Source organism: Lipotes vexillifer, unplaced genomic scaffold, assembly GCF_000442215.2.
Source record: "Lipotes vexillifer unplaced genomic scaffold, Lipotes_vexillifer_v1.1 scaffold371, whole genome shotgun sequence".
Classification (NCBI taxonomy): Eukaryota; Metazoa; Chordata; class Mammalia; order Artiodactyla; family Lipotidae; genus Lipotes; species Lipotes vexillifer.
In genome coordinates, this window is record NW_006786304.1 from 429,136 (window position 1) to 456,103 (window position 26,968).

General features: G+C 45.6%; 1 protein-coding gene across 2 annotated transcripts in view; it reads right to left on the reverse strand.

The window, feature by feature from the left end:
• The window catches only part of SAE1 (SUMO1 activating enzyme subunit 1), a 70,445-nt gene that overhangs the window by 9,730 nt on the left and 33,747 nt on the right, over positions 1-26,968 (reverse strand). The window contains exon 7 of one of the 2 annotated variants that reach the window (XM_007458480.1): positions 1,734-1,878. The exons of the other annotated variant lie outside the window; for it this stretch is intronic. Coding sequence (XP_007458542.1) covers positions 1,734-1,878 — 145 coding nt within the window. The remainder of the gene's footprint in view (positions 1-1,733; positions 1,879-26,968) is intronic. 2 annotated transcript variants of the gene reach the window in all.

Genomic DNA, 26,968 nt, shown 5'->3' on the forward strand with positions numbered 1-26,968 from the left:
TAAGCACACCCTGCTCGGAGCTGGCAGTGGGTAATTTGTGAGGGTAGCTCAGCTGCTAGACGGCAGCTCATTTCCTTGCTGCATCCCTATCCCATCTCCACCAGCCTCATCTCCACCAGCCACAGACGGACTTCGGGAGGCCGTCAACCACCTCTTACTTAAAAGGCAATAGAGAGGGAGCGCCTGAGCACACGAGGCGTAGTCACGGGAAAGTGGTATCTGCAAAGGGGTAGCGGGGGACACTTTGGAGAGGAAACTAGTCAGCAGCTAGTCCGGCTGTTAGCAGTTAGGCTGTGGCTTTCTCCTTCTGGGAAGCGGGGCCTCTGCCACTGGCTGGCGATGCAGAGGCAGGCCGTTCATCACTCTAAACACCCAAATCAGTCACTCGGCGGCACGCTCAGGCCCGGCATGCAGCACTGGGTGTGCTCGGTGGCCCTGCGGCCTGGCTACATCTACTGAATCTGGAGCCCTGCAGAGCCTGCCCGCCTCCTGCCATGAAGCGCAGAGCAGGCACCACTTGTTCCTCCACTAAGAGAAGTGTGCCTGCTGTTAGCCCGAAACAGGGACCCCATCCCAGCCTGCCGTGTCATCAGCCCTGACCTCCCAGTGCTAATTTACAAAAGCACCTTGTAGACAGCTGCCTCTTTCTGGCTGAGGGCCCGGCAGGGGATTCAAAGCCCACTGCTGGTCTTAAATCGGCTGAGGTTGCTAGTGTCTAAGCAAGGCTCCCAGCCACGAGTGAAGAAGGAAAGGACTAGGGAACAAAGGGGCTCTGATTCACTTTATTGCTGAAAAGGAACCAAGGTACTGTGCTGTTACCAGCGATTAGCAGTGTGGTGAGATCTTGGTTGGCTACTTACTAAAACCTTGGACAAGTGACTATCTTTCTGAGCCTCAGTTTCTTCATTTAACTCATGGGAAAATAATAATACACACTTCGAGGATTATTGTAACAATTAAATGTGGCCGTGTTGGTAAAGCACAGAAAGTCCAATACATGGTGCTGTTGTTATTAGCTGTATAACCTCATACTAGTCACTGAACTCCTCTGAGCTCTAAATTAACTTTCCCTCTCCTATAAAATGGGCTGTTGTCAAGAGAGAGCATGTACAGAAAGCAACTACCACAATGCCTGGTATTATAACAGCTGCTCAGTAAATTCTAGCCATCATTATTACTGCTACAAGCCGCAGCACAGCAAAACAGTTTAGGGAGTCCCCCAAATACACCGAAAGAGAGTGAGAGTAATAAGATGACCCCAGAACTGCTTGCAAGGGGTTCCTGACCCAGTCTCCCTTTGGACCGATCCAATCAAATCCTAAACCTGATTGTGTATAAGAGCAAAAGACTGGTCGCCTAAGGTGAAAGCATCCCAGCACCTAAGAGCGAGGACGCTGGGAACAGGGATGCCTTTGCTGCTGAGGTTATAAACTGATAGGTCATCAATGGAGGGCAATGGGGCAATAGTTACCAAATGATAAACCCATTCTGCTGACCTCGCCACTCTATTTATCGTGCAGTTATACCTGCACACATACAAGGTCACCTCGATTTTTCATATGCTGCTGTTATACCAACAGAAGGACAGAGGGTCACAGGAGGTGGCAGAATGTGGCAAAGGAGGCTCTCCTCAGGGCTTTTGGTCTTAATAAAGCATCTCCCCAAATTAAGGCAAATACTGAAAACAGACATTTATCAATCCAGGCTAAACTGTGATAAGTACTGAGACCAACCTGACAAAGTCTTCGGGAAGCAGGTCAGGATTAACACCCAGGGAGTCAAGCACATCGTTTCGAATCTGGAGCAACAACTCAGAATCTTCCCCAAAGGTATCAGAACTAGGATCTCTTCCTTTATCTGTGCGGAACTTCAGGAGCACTGGGAAAGGAAGAAGACAGGTTAAAAAGCAAGTCTTTTCACAACCTACAGACTGGGAGAAAATATTTGCAAATAATGTGACCAAAAATGGCTTAATTTCTAAAATATACAAACAGCTCATACAACTCAACAACGAAAAAACAAACAACCCAATCGAAAAATGGGCAGAAGACCTAAACAGACATTTCTCCAGAGAAGACATACAGATGGCCAACAGGCTCATGAACATCGCTAATTATTAGAGAAATGCAAATCAAAACTACAATGAGGTACCACCTCACACAGGTCAGAATGACCATCATAAAAAAAATCTACAGGGCTTCCCTGGTGGCGCAGTGGTTGGGAGTCCGCCTGCCGATGCTGGGGACACAGGTTTGTGCCCCGGTCCAGGAAGATCCCACATGCCGCGGAGCGGCTAGGCCCGTGAGCCATGGCCGCTGAGCCTGCGTGGCCGGAGCCTGTGCTCCACAATGGGAGAGGCCACAACAGTGAGAGGCCCGCATACCGCAAAAAAAAAAAAAAAAAAATCTACAAATAACAAATGCTGAAGAGGGTGTGGAGAAAAGGGAATCCTCCCCTACACTGTTGGTGAGAATGTAAACTGGTGCAGCCATTATGGAGAACAGTGTGAAGGTTCCTCAAAAAACCAAAAACAGAGTTGCCATATGATCCAGCAATCCCACTCCTAGGCATATATCCAGACAAAACTATAATTCAAAAAGATACACGCATCCCTATGTTCACAGCAGCACTATTCACAATAGCCAAGACATGGGAACAAACTAAATGTCCATCGACAGATGAATGGATAAAGAAGACGTGGTATATATATACAATGGAATACTACTCAGCCATAAAAAGAATGAAATAGGTGGTGCAGTGGTTAAGAATCCGCCTGCTGATGTGGGGGACACAGGTTCGAGCCCTGGTCCAGGAAGATCCCACATGCTGCGGAGCAACTAAGCCACAACTACTGAGCCCACGCGCCACAACTACTGAAGCCCACGCACCTAGAGCCCGTGCTCCACAACAAGAGAAGCCACCACAATGAGAAGCCCACATACTGCAACCAAGAGTAGCCCCCACTCGCCGCAACTAGAGAAAGCCTGCACGCAGCAACGAAGACCCAACGCAGCCATAAATAAATAAAATTTATTTAAAAAAAATGAAATAAAGCCATTTGCAGCAACATGGATGGACCTAGAGATTATCATACTAAGTCAGAAAGAGAAAGACAAATACCATATGATATTACTTATATGTGGAAATCTAAAATATGACACAGATGAACTTACCTATGAAATAGAAACAGACTCACAGACATAGAGAACAGACTTGTGGTTGCCAAGGTGTTTGGGGGAGGGAAGGATTGGGAGTTTGGGATTAATAGATGCCACCTCTTATATATAGGATGGATAAACAACAAGGTCCTACTGTATAGCACAAGAGAACTATATTCAATACCCTGTGATAAACCATAATGGAAAAGAATATGAAAAAGAATGTCTATATATGTATAAGTGAATCACTTTGCTGTACAGCAGAAATTAAGACTTTTTTTTTTTTGCATCACATCTCTATTGGTGAATTCTCTTTTAAAGACTAGAACCATCTGCAAACACAATATCAAGACAGCAACTAAACACAGACTAGTGGAAAGTATTACAATTGAGGCTGACATAAATTAGCAATGATTATGGTACTATCATTTTATTTATTAAAAAAAATTTTAACATCTTTATTGGAGTATAATTGCTTTACATTGTTGTGTTAGTTTCTGCTGTGTAACAAAGTGAATCAGCTATATGTATACATGTATCCCCATGTCCCCTCCCTCTCATCCTCCCTATCCCACCCCTCTAGGTGGTCACAAAGCACCGAGCTGATCTCCCTGTGGGATGCAGCTACTTCCCACTAGCCATCTATTTTACACTTCGTAGTGTATATATGTCAATGCTACTCTCTCACTTCCTCCCAGCTTACCCTTCCCCCTTCCCGTGTCCTCAAGTCCATTCTCTACGTCTCTGTCTTTATTCCGGCCCTGCTTTAAAAAGCAAACCTTTTCATAATAAATCTTTATAGATGTTGATAATTAAACACATTTTTTTTCATTCTACAGGAAGTAGTACATTAATTAAAATGTGGGGGCTTCCCTGGTGGCTCAGTGGTTAAGAATCCACCTGCCAATGCAGGGGACATGGGTTCGAGCCCTGGTCCGGGAAGATCCCACATGCCGCAGAGCAACTAAGCCCATGCGCCACAACTACTGAGCCTGCACTCTAGAGCCTGCGAGACACAACTACTGAGCCCACGTGACACAACTACTGAAGGCCACGCGCCTAGAGCCCGTGCTCCGCAACAAGAGAAGCCACCACAATGAGAAGCCCGGGCACCGCAACGAAGAGTAGCCCCCGCTTGCCGCGACTAGAGAAAGCCCACGTGCAGCAACAAAGACCCAACGCACCCAAAAATAAATAAATAAATTTTTATATACATATACATACATACATATACATATATATATATGTAAATAAATGTGGGCCAAGTGAAAGGTAATACTTTTCATTTATTCAACAAATATAGTCAGAAAGGTAATCAAATATTGCAAAAATGACTAAAATTACTGTGATGAGTGCCATGACAGTACAACAGAGGATGTGACATCCTCTATAGGGTGCTGTCAAGTACAGGTTCCCTGAGGAAGCAACGTGAGTGAAGTGTGTGTGGGCCTGGGAAGAAGGGTGGGGGCAACTTCCAGCAGAGGGAAAAGGCCCTGTTAGGACCCAGAAGAGAGGTCAGGGGGAGGAGGCATGCATTCTAGGCATCATTTCAAAGGACGAGTTGCTTCAGCCAGAAAGGCCAGCCAAGTGCTCAGACTCAGCAGACAGGCAGGTCATTACAAACAAAACTTCCCTTACTTAGTACAACCATTATGTCAACCTCCAGAAACGACGTTTTGTTCTGGATGTGAACCAGAGGAAAGGTTCAGATGATGGCAGCAAATCAGCAGTACTGTATAACAAGACCCTAACAAGGCTCGAAATTGTAGCGCAAACGAAAAGGCACAGGCAGGAGCAGAAGACCGATCAAAATACAAGCACCTTCTACCGCCACAACACCTTGTCTGGATGTCCACTGCAGGCTAGCTGGGTGGCATTCTTGTTCCCCACATGCTCCCCAAGGCAGGCGGACAGTCAGCCTGGAGCCTCGTCTCTAGGGCAGTCCGCCTCCCACACCACATAGGCTGTTTCAGAGCAGAGGTAGAGATGGGTAGATCCCCGGGTGCCCTGGGATAGCCCCTCACACTCACAGTTCACAAATTCCTTCCATTTAATAAGTTTCATCAGCATTTGCTGACTGAAAAAGTGAACTTATCCAGCAAGTTACACTCTCTCTCAGTACAAGGGGCTCTTCCCTAAAAGATAAGGTGGACTGAAAACTCAGGCAATTGTTGTGAGGCTCTTTAAAAACGCAAGTATTTGGAACTTGCCCCAGACTAAGGAATCACTGTCCTTCTCTTTGTTTTCTTAAGACTCACAAACAGTTTTGGTGACGAGCAGTGCGGTGAGAACCGCCCTCCAAGAAGCAGTAGGAATTCATTCATTCAGCACGAGCGAGCATTCAGTGTGTGCAGCTGACCTACGTGCCAGAGGTCTGATGGTGAGCAAGGGAGTCTTGGTCTCTGCAGTCTGAAAGCGATGGTGGGGGAGGATGGGGAATTTAGGGGTCAAGACAGGTGGCTCCACTGAAGCCTGAGAGAAGTTCATAAATGGGCTACACAGTGTTCTGAGAAGATTCCAAAACGTGGAGGTCCAGGTAAAAGAAGACGCAACCTGCTTCTGGGCTACGCTTTTCTCAGTGCCGGTGTCCGAGGAAGATCGCTTGTCATGTCCCCAGCATAGGGCTCTGCACACCAGAGCTTTTCTATTCCTCATCTTAAAACGGTTCCAGAAGGCCTGTGTGAATGCCGTTTGCCATCTGGGAATGTTCCTCTCCTCTCGTTTTCAAGAGCACGGCTTCTACAACCTCAATTCTACCTGACCACTTGGCAGACAACTCAAAAGTCGATGACAATTTGGATGCTGGCTAACACAGACCTGCCATCACCTAAGCTCAACGTCTAACTTTGCAGATGTGTCACTGGGATTCCAATTTGGAGTAAACAAATGCAGTCAAGCAAGCATTTGGGGACAGGGTGGAGAAAAGACTGCACAAGTGGCAGGTCATCACTGTTTACACCAAGCCTCTTTTCCAACAATGTCCGGTGAAGACAAAGGAACGTGGAAATCTGCTAGTCCAGTCAAAAGAGGATACTCCGAGCAGACTGTATTGAATGTCAGCGCTAATTCTGTCAATCACTCTTGAGAAGATGGACCCAGAATGTGCATCAGTGTTGCCTGAGCAGATGACGGAGGCAGTGCCAAGGGCGGGCCGCTTGTAATGCACAATCCAAGGCCCAAGGGCAAGCACGTGGGAACGGAATGAGGTTGCTGGACAGCAGCAGGAGTCCTGCCCCAGCTGCCTCCTGTGCAATCCTCTTATTTCTGTGTCACTGGGACAGAAGCACCAACTGTCACAAGGGACAGAGGAGAGAGGATCAGTTTTTCAGCCCTCACCACAAAACTTTTCACCTTTTGGTTATGAAACACAGCTCTTGAAGCATACTCAAACAATTATAACAACTGCAAAACAAACAGTGCCTACTCTATGCCAGGCACCATTCTGAACCTTTTACATCCACAATAACCCAGGGAGGTAGGTAGGTCCGAATGCTCTTCCTACTTTACAGGTGAAGAAACTGAAGTTCAGAGATTGAGCGGCTTGTTCAGTGGGACCGCCAGTGAGTAGTGGCATAGAAATGCTAATGCTGGCATTCGGAATCTGGGCTTCTTGATCCAGGAGAAAGCCAGGACCATCAGGAATGCAGCCCAAGGATTCCAAGTGGTCTGGCTCTTTGCCCCCCACCTCAGGAAGACTCCTATTCAACAACATTTCTGTGAGATGCATTTTCCTGACGGGGCCCTGCCCTCTCTCAACTGGTCTTTTTTAAATAAATAAATAAATAAATAAAATTATTTATTTATTTATGGCTGAGTTGGGTCTTTGTTGCTGCGCACAGGCTTTCTCTAGTTGTGGCGAGCGGGCTTCTCATTGCGGTGGCTTCTCTTGTTGCGGAGCACGGTCTCTAAGCACGTGGGCTCAGTAGTTGTGGCGCACAGGCTTCAGTAGCTGTGGCGCACGGGGTTCAGTAGCTGTGGCTCGTGGGCTCTAGAGCGCAGGCTCAGTAGTTGTGGCGCACGGGCTTAGTTGCTCCGCGGCAGGAGGGATCTTCCCGGACCAGGGCTCGAACCTGTGTCCCCTGCACTGGCAGGCAGATTCCTAACCACTGCACCAGCAGGGAAGCCCCTGGTCCATTAATTTTAAGTTACTAGTTCAGTGGGTGAGCAGTGGACGCAGAAGCCGTACGAAACCTTGCCCATCAATCTTCAGAGGGTAAGACCAGTTTCATCTCAGAAAGAAATAAGATGGCACTCAGAGGAGGAGCAGAGGCAGCCAGCAGCTGGCCCCGCTGTTTCTCTGGGCCCCTTGCCTGTTCCTGGTGCAGGCCGCCTGGACGTGGGCCGGCAGCCTGGCACCGTCCAGATACCTTGCTGACCACATCTGAAGACCGCTCAGGGCCTCCGGGAAGGGGGCCAGTCAGTCCAGCCACTTATTTGCAGCAAAGCAAACAGAGGCTGTATTTTGCACTCTTTTTCTAATGTCAGCACTCCAGTTAGCAGGGGTGGAGGGGGTGTGGGAAGAAGCCCAGTGTTCTAGACGGGCAGCAGCCTCAGAACTGACCCTAGCCCCGGACGAGTTCTCGCTTATTAAATTCTCCTCTTTGTTCTGCTGTCCGCCCTCCCAAATAGCCAGACACACACATAGCACTGTTGACTCTGCATTTCTGAAGAGCACCTCCCCACCAGTTTCCAGATTATGAAACTATTCCATGAAGATCAAATACTGTCAGGGATGCCAAAAGATGACTCATTGAAACATATTAAAACACTGCACAAAATAAGAGTTCCAAACTTGATTAACTTCATCTGCACCTTTTAATTAACTCAGGTTGCAGAAGTCCGGGGGGGATGACATTCACCGCTACGGATGATAGGCTGGGGTCTCTGCTATAGTTCAGGACTTGCCCACGTAACAGAGAAGACAAACTTTGAAAAGGGGAAACCAAGCACCTTTTCATGGATTAGAAGAAAAACTGCGAACGTGTGAATAAACTACTACTTTTGCAAAAAGAAATTAACTCAAGTTCAAATTTAATCTGAATCAGAATACCAGATTAGTGTTATAACAGGAATTTGGGAAGCAATGTTACTAATCACTCTATTTCTTTCTAAACATTTCTTATTGCATTTAAATAGCATGATTATATTTAGCATAATCACTAAGGCCATCCAAATACTCCAGTATTTTTATAGGAAAAAAAGAAATCAATGTTGCAAACTAGCTCCAACCCAACTGCTGTTTCCCAAAACAGTTCAACTGAGACAAAGTCAAATCTATAGAAAATTGCCTGGCTGATGCCTAAAGCTGTTCTGTGCCAGACACCATCCCCACCTCTCTGGTGCTCCCCACCCATTCTCCCCAAAGTGGCTCACTTAATGGCGACTCATTATCTCTGGGAATGGCCTGGAAATCAGATCCACTCCTGGGTGACATAAACTTCCAAGAAAATGAAAAATAGAGTTATCCTCTTAGCCGGTAGCTTATCTGCTCAGGCAAGACGCTAGGTCTCACATTTAGTCAACTGTTCATTCAATGAATACGTAGCGAGCACCGACTCTGTGCTGGGCCCTGAGCTGGGCAGGGGAGAGCAAAATGCACGCTCTGCCTCTCAGAGCATTTTGTGAGGGTGACAAACAAAAACTACATATGAAATAACAAAAGGTGGGAACTAGAAAAGGAGCTCTGAGAGAGCATGATGGGGTAGAAGGGAGTGGTTTCGCCAAGCAGCCTGCCAAGCTCCCTCCCCAGTGGGCAGAACCACCTCATCTTCACAGGTCCTCCGGCCCCAAATGCTGAGCCTCCCCACCTCTCACCCTCAGCACGCTCACACGCTGCTTGTCAGGGCCTGCTGCGTCTTCTCTCTGCAAAGCCCTTCCTAGGCCTGGGGAGCCTGGGAATCCACAGGCAGCAGCGTGCAGCAGCGAGGAGCACAGCTCTGGATCCCCTATTCTCCTACTTACTGTGACCCTGGACAAGTGACAACGACCCTGAGCCTCGTCTGTGAAATGGAAATCGTAAGAGCACTGACCTTATTGAGGGGCTTAAGGATTAAGGGAACTGATAAACGTAAAGCACCTTGGATGGTGCCAGGTAAGCATCAGGTAAATGGCGCTACTCCAGAACTGCCACTGCTTGTCCGCATCTCCATAAATCCAGCTTGCACGGATGGCCCTTAGAGAAGCTGACACACTTGTTCATGCTGTGATTCCTCATGTGACTGTGTGACCACCACTAACTCAGCAGTGAGCTCCGGGGTCTACAGCGCCTCGGCTCTGAACTATACTCTTTATTGTCCGCACCCTGTTCTATCCCTCAGGGTCTTAATCTCAATTTGTGATTTTACAGTGTAAATTCACTGTACAAGGACTGACTTGTCTCCTCCACCAGATTTTGGTGCTCCGTGGGGCAGAGACCATATCTGTTTTGTTCACTATTATCTACTTAATGCCTAGCACAGGGCTTGCCCCATAGTAGGCACTGAGAATGTATCTGTTCCACGGGAAGCTTCAATGTTTGGAGAAGGAAGGAAAATCATCACACGGGTGGGGAGAAGGCTCACAACAAAGCGACACAAGGTCCTCACAGATCCTAACCAGGCCTGCTCTATTACTAATCAAATTGAATGGAGTCCTCAAGATACCGAGGATGGATCTGTTTCTCTTATCAACTATTTACAAACATGCTTAACATGGAATGTCCAGCAAGAAACAAAAAAAAAGATACACAGTGTACCACATCTGCCCTCAAGAGGGAAACAAGATAGAACCCTGGCTTTCAAGGCTGTATCCGAGGGCTAAAGGCACAGAACTGCCAGCCCACCGGGGTGAAGCTCAGAGGAGGGACACAGCTGGACTGAGGAAGGCGGGGCATTTCCAGGAAGCCACCATGAGTTCTGCTGGCTCTCAGCCTCTCACCTCTTGTGGCGTCTGACCATCTGCTCAGCTCAGCTCCACACCACTCCCCCCTTCATCTACCTCACTCTTAGTTTTTCTCTTTAACCCAGAAACTTAAAAGTATGCATGTGCATATACTCATTCATTCACTTTTTCATCCACAAACATTTCCTGAGCACCTGCACTCCACCCCCAACGCCTGTGCTGAGCTGTGCTGGGGACCCAGACGGCAGAGCTCACAATCCACCGAGGGCACTCGCATAAGCCCCCATCTGTCACCACGGCCACACAATCCTTTGACCTCTTTCTCCAGAGAACTTCACCTCCAGACTGGCCTCCCCTGAAGACTTTTTCTGAAACAACCCTTCTAAGCACCAAGTCCTGGCCACACTTTCACCTCTCCTATGAAGGCCAGTCTCTGATCTCATCACATATCAGCTCAAAACAGAGAAAGTAAGTTGCCTCCTGTTATTTACAGCTCACTCTCTTCTGAAAAGAACCTGAGGCAGCTGGATGCAAGTTGTTGATGGGAGAAAGGAGAGTCCTACTTCTCAGAAATGAGCTGCCAGTTTTTGCCTACCAAATGAAAGACCACGATTACTCAACCTGAGCGAGAGGCAGAGGGACTGGCTCTGTCACCCAGAGCTGCTGGGAGTGAGAATGTTCACCAAACCATGTGAAGATGTGGTATCGAGGATCTTTACAAAAGGTCATGCTCCTTGGCCAGTGATTTAATTATGTGTAAGCGGTCGCGGCCGTGTTATTTATGCATATTTCAAAAAAATCTGGAAATATTCTCATATCCAATAACACGATGATTACATGAAACATGATAAATTGACAGAATGTAATATTATTCAGCTATTAAAATTATGTTTAAGCAGTTTTTAGTCACATTTTAAAATTTTAATAGCATTTAGGTTTAAAAAAGGGGGGGGCATAAATGGCCTATATTCAGAATGAGCTCTCCTATGTAAAACAAAATAGAATGAATTAGGGCTTCCCTGATGGCACAGTGGTTAAGAATCCGCCTGCCAATGCAGGGGACGTGGGTTCGAGCCCTCGTCTGGGAAGATCCCACACGCCACGGAGAAACTAAGCCCGCGCACCACAACTACTGAGCCTGCGCTCTAGAGCCCATGAGCCACAACTACTGAAGCCCACATGCCTAGAGCCCGTGCTCTGCAGCGAGAAGCCACTGCAGTGAGAAGCTCGCGCACTGCAACGAAGAGTAGCCCCCGCTTGCCGCAACTAGAGAAAGCCCGTGCGCAGCAACAAAGACCCAATGCAGCCAAAAATCAATAAATAAATTTAAAAAAAAATGAAGTAGGTACAATTGTTACCATCCTCATTTTAGAGGTGGGAAACTGAGGCTCAGGATCACAATGGACTCCAAAGTCAGCACATTTCTAATCTCTATGCTGTACTGCCTCCCTGGAAGCAGAGAGAAGATAGAAGACAGGCTAGCTTAAAAAAAGAAAAGAAAAAAGAAAATCACTTCAAGTGACCTTAGTTTCCCACCTCAGAGTTCACCAGTTTGGAATAATGCAAACCACCCATTCAGACTCTAGTCTGACCAAATATTCTAGTGCTCCTCTTAAACAAAACAAAACAAAACAAAAGTCTAATGATTCCCAAGCTTGACTCTCACCTTTAAAGGGGAACATTCCGGACTTCCCTGGTGGCACAGTGGTTAAGAATTCGCCTGCCAATGCAGGGGACACAGTTCTATCCCTGGTCTGGGAAGATCCCACATGCCACAAAGCATCTAAGCCCGCATGCCACAACTACTGAGCCCGCGTGCCACAACTACTGAGCCCACACTCCACAACAAGAGAAGCCACCGCAATGAGAAGAACAGGCACCTCAACAAAGTGTAGCCCCCGCTCGCCGCAACTAGAGAAAAGCCCACATGCAGCAACGAAGACCCAACACAGCCAAAAATAAATAAATAAATTTATTTATTTAAATAAAAACAAAGTGGAACATTCTGAAAAGTCTGTAATTTACAAAGAGAAAGGGACAAAAACATTCTAAAATGCAGAGGCAGATGATGTAGAGGCCAAGTATGGAGATCGCTGGTCCCCTACTGCAAGGGCCCCTATCTACTAGCTTTGCCAGCCACACCCTCCGCTTACAGAGCTATTCTGACAAAGCCCTTTCCATTCACACTCACCCTGCCTGGTCACAAGCAGCAGAGAGACAGGGTCTTTTCTCCAAGCCAGCACTTGAGTGGCACATGACCTTGACTCTGGGCATCTGCTGCTCTCTGCCAACTGCTCTTACCCAGGGAAGATGGCACAGGACATTCCCGTGACTGTTGTCTGACAGTCAGAGAAAAGATGTGAGGCTTTAAACAAGAACTGCAGCTGGGCTTGGGGCCCGAGAACAGCTCAAACATAGGCTACTGCGGGGGTGGGGGAGATGTGGGCCTGCTAAGAAGAAAACAAGGCAGGTTGCTGACAGTGTTGCCCATTATTACAATCTGGTCTCAGTGGGCCTCAGTTTCCCATCTGCAAAAGTGGAATAAGAAAATGTCACAGGGCTCTTGTGAGGTTCAGACTTTCAAAATGGGCATAATGCTATTAGTAAGGCTAATAATTAAAGTCTGACTGAGGGCTTTGAGAGACGGGGTATTGGGCAACGCTTAAGCACTTACTAGGTTTGGTGACAAATGACTTAGCTTCTCCAAGACTCAATTTCCTCCTGTGAAAATGACGTGATGATAGTAGATCTGCTCTCACTAGGGTGCTGTGAAGATGTAATGTGATCACGATGGATACAAAGCACTTAATCAACAATTACTAATGCACGAGATGTGCCTGGCCATCATTTAATCCCTGTGACCCTATGTGGCGGACTTGGGGTTATGCCTCTTTTTCAGGTTGAGGAGTGGAGCATGAGCCTAACCACAGCTGGTTCTCTGACCAGACTCTACACCTGCTGGCGGCAGTAAAGCCCAGAAATGCACTTATGGGTCACCTCTGCTCCTTCCCTCACCTCTTTTCTCTGCACGGCAGTGCCTTCTTCCTTTCTGAATGACTGTGGTCTGCGTTTTGTACCTCCGATAAGGCAGTAGCACCAGAAAACAAACAAACAAAAAAAGAAACACAACAAAACCCACTGCTTTTTTCTTCCTCCCACCCTACAAATTATTTTTAAACATTTGTGGTTATGACAGTAGCAAATCAACAAGCACTCAGCTGCTGCCCCATTATCGGAACCCATTTCCCTGTGGCTGTCTCTTCCTCAGCAGTTCTTGTCATTGCTGGACACCAAAACACCCACTGGGGAACGCAAGACCCAAGTGGCAATGGCTGGTTTGCAAAGGTTACAAGTTCTAAAATAAGAAGTTCCTTCTGAAGAGAACTGATCACCCAATCAAGCTGAGGTCTAGAGAGAAAGTCAATTTAAAAAATCATAAAATTTCCCTGTGGTGAGGGCAGGGAAAATTGAGGAAGGAGGAATCAAACTAAGTTTTCTAACAGTAAAAAAGTTATAAAGTGTCCACCATTAAGAAATCTTGAGAGAGAATCCTTGCAGTGATGAGGAAGAATGAGGTACAAAATACTAGAAAGTTCTGGAAGAATACACAAGAAATGGCAGTTTCCTCTGAGGTATCTGAATATTTTACTAAGAAGATGTCTTACTTTTACAATTAAAAGGAGGAGAAAATAGGGCTATTTCTAAGGCTCTCCTGTACATGATCATTGGGAGGAGATTATCAACATCTCCCTCATTTCTAAGAAAACAGAGGCCACAAGGCGAAGAGGCTTGCTCCAGGCCTGGCAGTATATGATAGAGTGGGACCGAAATGCCTTTCTTTCAAATCCAAAGCTGGACACATCAAGGTTCTAGTGGCAGGAGTAAGTAGACATGAACTCCAAACTTGTTTGGCTAGATTTATGAACCAAGAACAATCAGCCATCTTAGAAAAGATTCTAATTTCTCCCTTGGAGGGCCCTAGGTCTGACTTTGCCAGCGCCTAGGAGAGATAGGAGCTTCCAGTCATAAACAAGCCCTTGTTCCCCACACGTGGGGAGTTAAAGGAAAGTGGAAGGGCTCCCCAATACTTTGGATTTAGGCACAGTCCTACAGCCAGGTCTAGGGCTTTGAGGTACTGTGTGTCTTGTGGCACAGCAGGGAAAGGGCCAAAGGCCAACTACGCAAATTAGCACCACCTAGATGGCTTTACAGGGGCCTAAAATAAATGAATGAAGCCGGGCTTCCCTGGTGGCGCAGTGGTTGAGAGTCCGCCTGCCGATGCAGGGGACACGGGTTCGTGAGGCTGGCTCACCAAGAGAAAACAAAAAGAATGAAGGCATGCAAGAGGGAGGAACTATGGGGACATATGTATATGTATAGAGCTGATTCACTTTGTTATAAAGCAGAAACTAACACACCATTGTAAAGCAACTATACTCCAATAAAGATGTTTTAAAAAAAAAAAAAAGAATGAAGCCACAGGTTAAGAACCGGCAAGATTCTCCAAGCTTGGGACAGGTGGCCGCAGCAATCAATCAATCCACATTTAGCAAGGCCCTGCTCTGAGTCAGGCCCAGTCAAGAGATGGTGAGCTGTGGTCCCTGCCCTCAAGTGACTCTGTTGTCCAGGGGATGGTATGGGATCACAGAGGAAGGAAACCCAACTCACATCAGGGCAGCTACATTCCTGGAGGTCACAACAGAGTGAGCAGTGAGGATAAGTGGGAAGGGACGAAGCAGGATATTCCAAGCAGAAGGAATAAAAACGTGTAGAAACGAGGGACTGACAGATGTCTGGGGACAGCAATGTATAGGGTTCACGGAGGGCAGAAGGGAGTGGAAAGGAGAAAAGGAGGTCAGTGGGCCCAGGTCTGGGATGCCAATCCAGGAAGTCTAAATGGTATCCTGAAGGCAAAAGAGAATCATGGAAGGGTTTTAGTTTTTAGACAGATCGGACTGGTGACTGAAAATGGATTAGAAGGAAGAGATCTGGGGACTTCCCTGGGGGCACACTGGTTAAGATTCTACGCTCCCAACGCAGGGGGCCCGGGTTCAATTCCCAATCAGAGAACTAGATCCCACATGCATGCCACAACTAAGGAGCCGGCGAGCCTCAACTAAGGAGCCCACCTGCCACAACTAAGGCCTGGTGCAACCAAATAAATAAATATTAAAAAAGAAAAGGAAGAGATCTGAAGGAGGAGGCTGGTAAACAGCTAAGCCACCAATGAAGGCTGAGGGTGAGAGGCAGCCCCACGGGAGGACTCATGGTCATGTCTAGGCTGAACTCCAGTCCCACCAAGCCCCATACAGAGTGCTTTCTGGATGAAAGGAGAGGCCAGTCACGTTCTTGAACTTGATGAACGCTGTGCAGAAGAGAAAATGGCAAATGCGTTAGAAGAGCTCCACTGGTTTCCAACACAGGCAGTATATTAAGAGCTCTGACAGCTCCTCTTTAATCCGCCCAACAACCAACCATGAGGCTCAGCAGGGGAAAGTGACTCGGAAAAGGCCACCCCTTCACCCTCTGTACCCCTAGTACCCGCCTCCAAGCCACCATTTGTATTTGTTCCTAGTAAGGTCCTGCTTGGCTCTACATGAAAGTTGAAGATGAGTTAAATGTTTCTATGCAAATACACCCCCTACAGTCTGCCCAACACTACTGCCTGGAAAAAGAAATTCCTTTTGCAGAGCAAGGGCCCTAAGTGGAGACCACCCCAGGCTGGCTCAGCAGTGAGGTGCTTGCTATTTACTATACTATCTCCTACCTGAAGCATGAAGGCTTTCTGTTCTCAGTCACAGGGGTGTGCTGCTTCTCCCACAGCAGAGGTCTCTAGCCCCCCTTGAACATCTGGGGGAACTCTATGGCTCCTTTCCAGAAGAACTGTACATGTGAAGAGATGATGAGGATGTGCTGTTATAAGTGCCCTTCCTATGGACCCAGCACTGATAGAGCCCTTTGCAGTTACTACTCATCAGCTGTCAATATCAGGATTTTTCCAGGTGCTGAGAACTGGGGTTTTTGGAGGTTGTTTTTGTTTTTCGTTATTTTAATTTTTATTTTGAAATAATTTTAGACTTAACAGAAAACCTGTACACGGAATTCCTGCATAATTTCACCTAGTTCCGCAAATGCTAACATTCTACCACATTTGTCATTATTTCTTTATATCTATAAATACACATTTTAAAAAATGATTTGAAATTTGCCCCTGAATACTTCACTATATATTTCCCCCAAACAAGAATATTCTCACAGGGGCTTCCCTGGCGGCGCAGTGGTTAAGAATCCGCCTGCCAATGCAGGGGACACGGGTTCGAGCCCTGGTCCAGGAAGATCCCACATGCCGCGGAGCAACTAAACCCGTGTGCCACAGCTACTGAGCCTGAGCGCCTAGAGCCCGTGCTCCGCAACAAGAGGAGCCACGACAATGAGAAGCCCCCGCTCTCCGCAACTAGAGAAAAGCCCACGCGTAGCAATGAAGATCCAATGCAGCCAAAAATAAATAAATAAATTTATTTAAAAAAAAAAGAATATTCTCACAGAACCACAAAACAATGATCAAAACTGTGAAATTAACATGGATGGAGTATTACCATCTAATCTACAGACCTTTTTCAAATTTTACCAACTGACCCACTGATGTCTTTGAGAGCAAAAGAAAAAAAAAAATCTCCTGCTCTCAGATCCAGTCTGGGAGGTCTGTGCTCCATTGAGCTATCATGTCTCTTCATTCTCCTTTAATTTGAAGTGGAGTTCCTGGGTCCTTTACGACACTTTTGAGACATACAGGCCATCTATTTTCTAGAGTCCTATTCAATCCAAGCGTGTCTGATGCTTCCTCATAATTAGGCTGAGATTACCCACTTTGGGCAGGGAACCAGAGCGGTAGCGTGTCTTGCTCTTGCTATCAGGACGCATGAGACCTACTGTCCTATTCTTGAAATGTTAACTGTGATCTCTTGGTTGAGGAACAATCTGCCAGGGTTCTCTAGTCTTTCTTTGCAATTAATTAAAACATATCTTGAGAAGACATCTACCCTGTTTCACAGTGAACTTTCCCATTAGTTTTAGCATTCATCAATAATTCTTAAAACAATTTTTACCACTATGATGATGGCCAAATACAGATTTTTAAAAAATCTTCATCATTCATGGGGAATAAAAAGTACTTTGCTTAAAAAAAAAAAAAAAAAAAGAACTTTGCGCTTTCCCTCATTTACTTATTCAATTATCAGTATAGACTCATGGGTTCTTGTTTTAGTCTATGGGTTACAATCTATTACTATCATTTATCTGATCCTCAAACTGTCCCAGATTTGACCAATAGGAGCCCTTTCAAGTTGACTCCTGTGACCTTCTGACATGACCCATCATTCTTTGAGCACTTCCTTACTTTCAGGCACAGCAGGATGTTCCAAGCTCACCTGTAAATTTCCTCCCCCAGCCCCAGAATCAGCCATGTCTCCAAGGACTCCTGGATCCTTGGATATTAGCCATCATGATCTGGGCATGAAGTCTGTTCATTGCTACTAGAGTGCTTTTGCTCCTCAGCCCTCTCAACAGCCAGAGCTAGGAAATACATACATATGAATGTAAATACACGGATATACACACATCTATTTCTGTACCTACATATAAAAAACCATGAGTTCATCCAGATGACTGCAATACCAATCCAACCGCACAGGGCTCCTTCTAGCCTTTCCCACCTTCAGTATTTATAGAAACTAACTCCCTTTTCCGGCAATAAAAAAGTCCGAGTCTCATCATCCACAATATATTTGCCTATTTGCTCAATCCTAGAATAAATAGTAAATAGTTTCAGACTTGCTAACCCACACCACTGTAAAAAGCAAACCAACTGGGGCTTCCCTGGTGGCGCAGTGGTTGGGAGTCCGCCTGCCGATGCAGGGGACACGGGTTCGTGCCCTGGTCCGGGAGGGAAAAAAAAAAAAAGCAAACCAACTGGGGCTTCCCTGGTGGCGCAGTGGTTGGGAGTCCGCCTGCCGATGCAGGGGACACGGGTTCGTGCCCTGGTCCGGGAGGGAAAAAAAAAAAAAGCAAACCAACTGGGGCTTCCCTGGTGGCGCAGTGGTTGGGAGTCCGCCTGCCGATGCAGGGGACACGGGTTCGTGCCCTGGTCCGGGAGGGAAAAAAAAAAAAAGCAAACCAACTGGGGCTTCCCTGGTGGCGCAGTGGTTAAGAATCTGCCTGCCAATGCAGGGGACATGAGTTCGAGCCGTGGTCCAGGAAAATCACACATGCTGCAGAGCAACTAAGCCCTTGTGCCAACTACTGAGCCTGCGCTCTAGAGCCCGCGAGCCACAACTACTGAGCCCTCATGCCACAACTACTGAAGCCTGCCCGCCTAGAGCCTGTGCTCTGCAACAAGAGAAGCCACCACAATGAGAAGCATGCGCACTGCAACAAAGAGTAGCCCCTGCTCACCGCAACTAGAGAAAGCCCGCACGCAGCAACAAAGACCCAACACAGCCAAAAGTAAATAAATAAAAATGAATTTATTAATTAAAAAACACATTCAGTAATTTAAAAAAAAAGAGCTACATGGGTTATCTCCTTCTTACCCCTGCTTCAGTCATGCCCTCATCTGAAATACAGTACTTAACACATTTTAAAAAACCCCACACATGAATAAATCAGGGCTTTGACACAGGACATGGGTTCCTTTTGTCCTTATGGCAGTGGTTTCCCTCCAATTGGCTGATCCTTCAGAAACCTGGGAGGTTTACAAAAATGCATATTCCAGCCACTCCTAATTATTTTGATTCAGTAAATCTGAGCTAGAACCAGGGAATCTGTATTTTTCAAATGTTCCACGAGTGAGCCTGATATCCTCTTAGTTGGGAAACCACTGGCTGTAAGAATTAAAAACCTAAAAAAAGCAAGGCCCTGATCTTATCTCTGATCGGCACCCATCAAGCTCCAGCCTCGCTGTGCCATGGTCTCTGCACCACTGGCCGCCTGCAAGCACTGCTTCTCTGCCGGCAACACTCTCACCTCCCTTTACCACCTGGCCAAAACTTATTCTTTAAAATCCAGCTCAGATGTCTCCTCCTCTCTGAAGACTTCCCAACTCCCCAAAGAGAGCCAGACCCTCAGTTCCCTGAGCTCCCATAACAGTTTGCTTTTGATGGTAGAATAATTCACACATATTGAAAAACAGACCAGCACAACACGACAGCTTTGTCAATAGCTCTCTGTTACAGCTCTCCTCACAAGGAGAATTATTTGTGATTGAGTTTTGCATTGGCAAGGAGATGACTTCTTCCTGTGACGATTCCCAGGCACGGGATCTGACACATATCAGGTGCTCCAAAAATGGTCTAAGATTATTTTCATCTTTAATTCTGAGGCTCAAAAACAGCTTAAGTACTTTTCCACGACTCGTCAGAACAGACTGAGAAAGTTAAGATTGCCAAGGATTCTCTGCTAAGTACTTCACATCTTGAGATGAAGCCCATTTCTTCCTTGCTCTGGACTAAACCTGTGTGTTATTATTCATGCTGGTAAGTCAATGCTGTTTCCATACTAGATCCGATATTTTTAGCACTCCTGTTATGATAAACTCACAGTAACCTCAAAAAGAACAAATCAAAGTCAACTTTTTGCCACAGGAAACCAGCTCACACTTCATGTTTTGCAACATGCCATGGGAGAATAATAAAAAGATGAGACCTTTGGCTCACAGATGGTGAGGCTGACTCTCAAGATGGTGGAAAAATGCAGCAGGAAGCATTTGGTCTGGCCACCATCTTATTAAGTAAACTGGAAAAACACTCAACACCCAAACAAGGCAAACACGTGCACATGGACGGACACACGCACGTGGACGGCAGGGCAGCTGCTTCACAATTCAGTTGAATGGGGCAGAAAGAGCCATCTACATGCGAGGGGCAGGCCAGGACCGGGGTGCCACCGGGATCAAAAGCCTGACAAGTGCTCGGGGAAGCAGGCAGGAAAGAGGAGCCTGCAGGGACACCAGTGGGCAGGCTGCTCTCTCTCTAGGGTGAAGAAATGACCAGACAAGCAAATCAGTCACTCATGCAAAAGCTACTTATCGAGCACCCATTTATTTATTGAGCACCTACTAAGTGTTCCATTAGGCAATGGTGAAACAAAGGTATTCTCGTGTGTATCACAGCCAAGCACCCTGACTTCATGAGGAGTTCCTAAGGTGCCATCAGGTATATTAGTCACATTCCCAGAAAGGCTCTTGGGAAAAAATTCCAAGGACTGAGAAAAACTGAAAACAACCTACATTTGATGAGACTGGTCACAAATGATAGTACACTCAAAGAAATACATTTTGCTGCCAACAAGGCAAATGAGGTCACTCTATATATGCTCCAAGATCTTTTCCAAAGCAAACATGAAAACTAGAGTACTGCCTAAAAAAGTTGATCATTCAAGTTGGATATTCCCCAAGGCCATCCCACAGCCCAAAGTTACTGGGTTGGCCAAAAGGTTCGTTCGGTTTTTTTCTGTAAGATGGCTCTAGTAGCACTTAGTCGTCTTTAACTTCATTAGAAACAATTTTGTTAGACTGTATGTGACAGCTGTCATATCAGCGTGCATTTTTAAAAAGACTTACCAAAACTGGTGAATTTTTGTGTAGCCATTTTAATACTGAAGATGGAAGAAAAAAGCAACATTTTTGGCATACTATGCTTTATTATTTATTTCAAAAAAGGTAAAAACTGAACTGAAATGCAAAAAAAGATTTGTGCAGTGTATGGAGAAGGTGCTGTGACTGATCAAACACGTCAAAAGTGTTTTGCAAAGTTTTGTGCTAGAGATTTTCTCACTGGATGTTGCTCCAGAGTCGGGTAGACGAGGTGAAGTGGAGAGAGATCAAATTGAGACGTTAATTGAAAAAAATCAATGTTGTACCACACAGGAGACAGCTAACATACTCAAAATATCCAAATCAAGCACTGAAAATCATTTGTACCAGCTTAGTTATGTTAATCGCTTTTATGCTTGAGTTCCACATTAAGTTAAGCGAAAATAACCTTCTTGACCGTATTTCCGCACGCAATTCTCTACTTAAATGTAATGAAAACGTTCCGTTTTTAAAACAAATTGTGACGGGTGATAAAAAGTGGATACTGGGGCTTCCCTGGTGGCGCAGTGGTTGAGAGTCCGCCTGCCGACGCAGGGGACACGGGTTCATGCCCCGGTCTGGGAGGATCCCACATGCCGCAGAGTGGCTAGGCCCGTGAGCCATGGCCGCTGAGCCTGCGCGTCTGGAGCCTGTGCTCCACAACGGGAGAGGCCACAACAGTGAGAGGCCCGCGTACCGCAAAAAAAAAAAAAAAAAAAAAGTGGATACTGTACGGGCTTCCCTGGAGGTGCAGTGGTTAAGAATCTGCCTGCCAATGCAGGGGACACAGGTTCGAGCCCTGGTCCAGGGAGACCCCACATGCCTCGGAGCAGCTAAGTAAGCTCTTACACCACAACTACTGAGCCTGCGCTCTAGCAGCCACAGCTGCTGAGCCCGTGTGCCACAACTACTGAAGCCCACATGCCTAGAGCCCACGCTCTGCAACAGCAGAAGCCACTGCAATGAGAAGCACATGCACTACAATGAAGAGTAGCCCCCACTTGCCGCAACTGGAGAAAGCCCGCGCGCAGCAATGAGGACCCAAAGCAGCCAAAAATAATTAAAATAAAATAAATAATTAATTTAAAAAAAAGTGGATACTGTACAATAATGTGGAATGGAAGAGATCGTGGGCCAGGCGAAATGAACCACCACCAACCACACCAAAGGTCTTCATCCAAAGAAGGTGATGTTGTGTATGTGGTGGGATCGGAAGGGAGTCCTCTATTATCAGCTCCTTCCGGAAAACCAAACGATTAATTCCAACAAATACTGCTTCCAATTAGCCCAATGAAAGCAGCACTCGACGAAAAGCGTCCAGAATTAGTCAACAGAAAACGCATAATCTTCCATCAGGATAACGCAAGACTGCATGTTTCTTTGATGACCAGGCAAAAACCATTAACAGCTTGGCTGGGAAGCTCTAATTCATCCGCCGTATTCACCAGACATTGTGCCTTCGGATTTCCATTTATTTCGGTCTTTACAAAATTCTCTTAATGGAAAAAATTTCAATTCCCTGGAAGACTGTAAAAGGCACCTGGAACAGTTCTTTGCTCAAAAAGATAAAAAGTTTTGGGAAGATGGAATTATGAAGTTGCCTGAAAAATGGCAGAAGGTAGTAGAACAAAAGGGTGAATACACTGTTCAATCAAGTTCTTGGTGAAAATGAAAAATGTGTCTTTTATTTTTACTTAAAAACCAAAGGTACTTTTTGGCCAACCCAGTAGAATGTTACCAATGTTTGACTTGAATAACAAAATCAAAGCCACTTTTTAAATTATATCAATTTCACGTAGGAGCTGGGACCTGCTTGCGCTCAACTCTGGTAGTCCCCAAAGCCCGTCTTTTTCCCTGACACAAGACTGCCCACTACTCTACTTGGACTACACTTCCACTGCTATGGCTGACCATCAAAACTGGCTGGGCAAAACTACAGTTAGACCTTAGGACAAACTGGATGACATTTTGTTCAAATTCACGAAATAATTTCTAGAAATTTTAAAAAGAAATACACTTAAAATGAGTAAATTTTCTGGCAAGTTGTCAAAAGTACAAAAATTAAAAATACAGAAACACAAGACACAAGGAGGAACTTTTATTTTATTAGAGTCACTGACTACCTAGAATGAGAAGAGATTTTAGAAACAGGCATCTAACTTAGTCCTATCACCTTAGAGGTGAGGAAACAAAAGCCTAGCAGCAAACTAATTTACCTGACCCAAGTCGCAAAGACAGTTGACGGCAAGTATATTTGGCAAAAGGCAACTTCACGCGTTGGAAGCTACTATGCTCTCCTAGATAACCAATGAAGTCAAATTACAAGAGAATCTCACAGCTAGTTATATGAATGACCCCACATCAAATCAAAAGAAGTTTTTTTTTTTTTTTTTTTTTTTTTTTGCGGTACACGGGCCTCTCACTGCTGTGGCCTCTCCCGTTGCGGAGCACAGGGTCTGGACGCGCAGGCTCAGCGGCCATGGCTCATGGGCCCAGCCGCTCCACAGCATGTGGGATCTTCCCGGATTGGGGCACAAACCCATGTCCCCTGCAACGGCAGGTGGACTCTCAACGACTGCCACCAGGGAAGCCCCAAAAGGAGTATTTCTGAATATAAGAATAAGGTGATACCATACACAAAAATAATCTCAGAATGGATTAGAGACCTAAATGTAAGACCGGACACTATAAAACTCTTAAGAGGAAAACATAGGAAGAACACTCTTTGACATAAATCACAGCAAGATCTTTTTTGATCCACCTCCTAGACTAATGGAAATAAAAACAAAAAAAAAACATATGGGACCTCATGAAATTTAAAAGTTTTTGCACAGCAAAGGAAACCATAATCGAGACGAAAAGACAACCCTCAGAATGGGAGAAAATATTTGCAAACAAATCAACGGACAAAGGATTAATCTCTAAAATATATAAACAGCTCATGCAGCTCAATATTAAAGAAACAAACCACCCAATCCAAAAATGGGCAGAAGACCTAAATAGAAATTTCTCCAAAGAAGATATACAGATGGCCAAGAAGCACATGAAAAGCTGCTCAATATCACTAGTTATTAGAGAAATGCAAATCAAAACTACAATGAGGTATCGCCTCACACCAGTTAGAATGGGCATCATCAGAAAATCTACAAGCAACAAATGCTGGAGAGGGTGTGGAGAAAAGGGAACCCTCTTGCACTGTTGGTGGGAATGTAAATTGATACCGTCACTATGGAGAACAGTATGGAGGTTCCTTAAAAAACAAAAAATAGAATTACCATATGATCCAGCAATCCCACTACTGGGCATATACCCAGAGAAAACCATAATTCAAAAAGACACATGCACCCCAATGTTCACTGCAGCACTATTTACAATAGCCAGGTCATGGAAGTAACCTAAATGCCCACTGACAGACGAATGGATAAAGAAGTTGTGGTACATATATACAATGGACTATTACTCAGCCATAAAAAGGAACAAAACTGGGTTATTTGTTGAGATGTGGATGGATCTAGAGACTGTCATACAGAGTGAAGTAAGTCAGAAAGAGAAAAACAAATATCATATATTAACGCATGTATGTGGAACCTAGAAAAATGATACAGATGAACCGGTTTGCAGGGCAGAAGTTGACAAACAGATGTAGAGAACAAACGTATGGACACCAAGGAGGGAAAGCTGCGGGGGTGTGGCGATGGTGGTGTGATGATTTGGGTGATTGGGATTGACATGTATACAGTGATGTGTGTAAAAGTAAGGACTAATAAGAACATGCTGTATAAAAAAATAAATTAAATTAAAAAATTTTTAAAAAAGAAAGAATAAGGTGATATACTCAGAAAGTCAGCTTAATACTTACAAACTGAATTCTGGCAGAAGTCTAAGCTGCCGGCAGGACCCAGGGGAAGAGATCACGAGAGCCATTTCCCTCTACTTCCAGAAGCTTAGTCCAGTCCCTAGTCAAAGGAGTTAATCAAATATACACCAAGAGCAAAACTCCCAGACAGCAAAGCAGGCCCGCATGCTCATTGCATTTGGAACACTCCTTATACTTCCAGTTGCAGCACCTCTGGAAAGACACACAGAGCTCAAAACGACCCAAGAGGGCAAGAGATCACGGAGCCATTTCCCTCTACTTCCAGAAGCTTAGTCCAGTCCCTAGTCAAAGGAGTTAATCAAATATACACCAAGAGCAAAACTCCCAGACAGCAAAGCAGGCCCGCATGCTCATTGCATTTGGAACACTCCTTATACTTCCAGTTGCAGCACCTCTGGAAAGACACACAGAGCTCAAAACGACCCAAGAGGGCAAAAAAAATATCATCAGGAATATGCATATGACGCCACGCAAGGAAAGTTAGGACACTGTCATCGGCTACAAAGAGAAAAGCCCAGGAAAGCCTATGTTGGATATCCAAAAAACTCAGGAAGAACACTGGGGATGGTGTAAGAAGAACTAGATCCTGGAAGAATCAGGAGACTTGGGTTTTAGACCTAGGCCATGGGGAGTCACTTCCCTTCTAGGCCTCATTCTTATAAGGAGAGAGTTAGCTTAATTTGTATTTGTATGCCAAATCAGAGAGGGAACTGCAGGCAGTGCTGTTTAAAGGATCCCAAGGCTATGAGAAAAGTGGCTGGCCAATGATAAGGCCTTATTAGCCACGTCTGCCACAGGTGAGGGATGGAGGGCAGAGTGGGAAGCGCACAGATGCCAGCCTTGGTCTAGACGGTATATGTGGGGCTGCCTCCTTTTAAAATTCTCTATTACAGGGACACTTCCCTGGTGGTGCACTGGTTAAGAATTCACCTGTCGGGCTTCCCTGGTGGCGCAATGGTTGAGAGTCCGCCTGCCGATGCAGGGGACGCAAGTTCGTGCCCCGGTCTGGGAAGATCCCACATGCTGCGGAGTGGCTGGGCCCGTGAGCCATGGCCGCTGAGCCTGCGCGTCCGGAGCCTGTGCTCCACAACGGGAGAGGCCACAACAGTGAGAGGCCCGCGTACCGCAACAAAAAAAAAAGAAATAAAGAATTCACCTGTCAACTCAAGGGACAAGGGTTCGATCCCTGGTCCGGGAAGATCCCACATGCCGCGGAGCAACTAAGCCCATGCGCCACAACTACTGAGCCTGCGCACCTAGAGCCTGCACTCTGCAACGAGAAGCCATCGCAATAAGAAGCCCGCACACCACAACGAAGAGTAGCCCCAACTCGCCACAACTAGAGAAAGCCCGCACGTAGCAATGAAGACCCAACGCAGCCAAAAATAAATAAATTTATATATATATTTTAAAAGTCTGCAGAAAAATAAAATAAAATTCTCTATTACGAAACTATACACATAAAAATGGTTAAGATGGTAAACTTTATGGTATGTGGTTTTTACCATAATAAAGAAATAGTCATAATTAATATGACTATTAATTATGAACACAGTTTTTTATATTAATTTTTATTGGAGTATACTTGCTTTATGAACATAGTTTCAATCACCAAATCCTAAGCCCTGGAACTTGAAACTAAAAAGATAATTAGTACCACTTAGAAAGAGAAGTAAACCAGTGTAAAGCAATTATACTCCAATAAAAACGTTAAAAAATTTTAATTAAAAATTAAAAATATTTAAAAAAATAAAAAAGAAAAGAGAAGTAAACATATTGAGTATATTATCCAACAAAGTGTCACAGGCAAAAAACTAAAATCCAATAGGATTGCTGCTATGATAATACTCAAGTATGGAATTAAGGGTAAATTGAGGGACTTACCTGGTGTCGCAGTGGTTAGGAATCCGCCTGCCAATGCAGGGAACGCGGGTTTAAGCCCTCCTCTGAGAAGATCCCACATGCCACGGAGCAACCAAGCCCACGTGCCACAACTACCGAGCCTGCGCTCTAGAACTCGCGAGCCACAACTGCTGAGCCCGTGTGCCACAACTACTGAAGCCCGCGTGCCTAGAGCCCATGCTCCGCAACAAGAGAAGCCACTGCAATGAGAAGCCCGTGCGCTGTAATGAAGAGCAGCCCCCGTTCACCGCAACTAGAGAAAGCCCACGTGCAGCAACGAAGACCCAATGCAGCCAAAATATTTTTTTTAAATAAATTTTTTTAGAAAAGGGTAAATTGAGTCAATCCTAAAATTCTACTACACAGTTGCGAAGTACCTCCCACCTCCAAGCACATAACTATATTGTCTCTAGGACTTGCTGTGTGCTAAGCCCCTTGCGTGTGTGTCATGCAAGCCTCACAAAAGCCCTCTGAGGCAAGCACTATTAACACCCCCATGGTCAGAGGGGAATCTGAGGGAGCCTC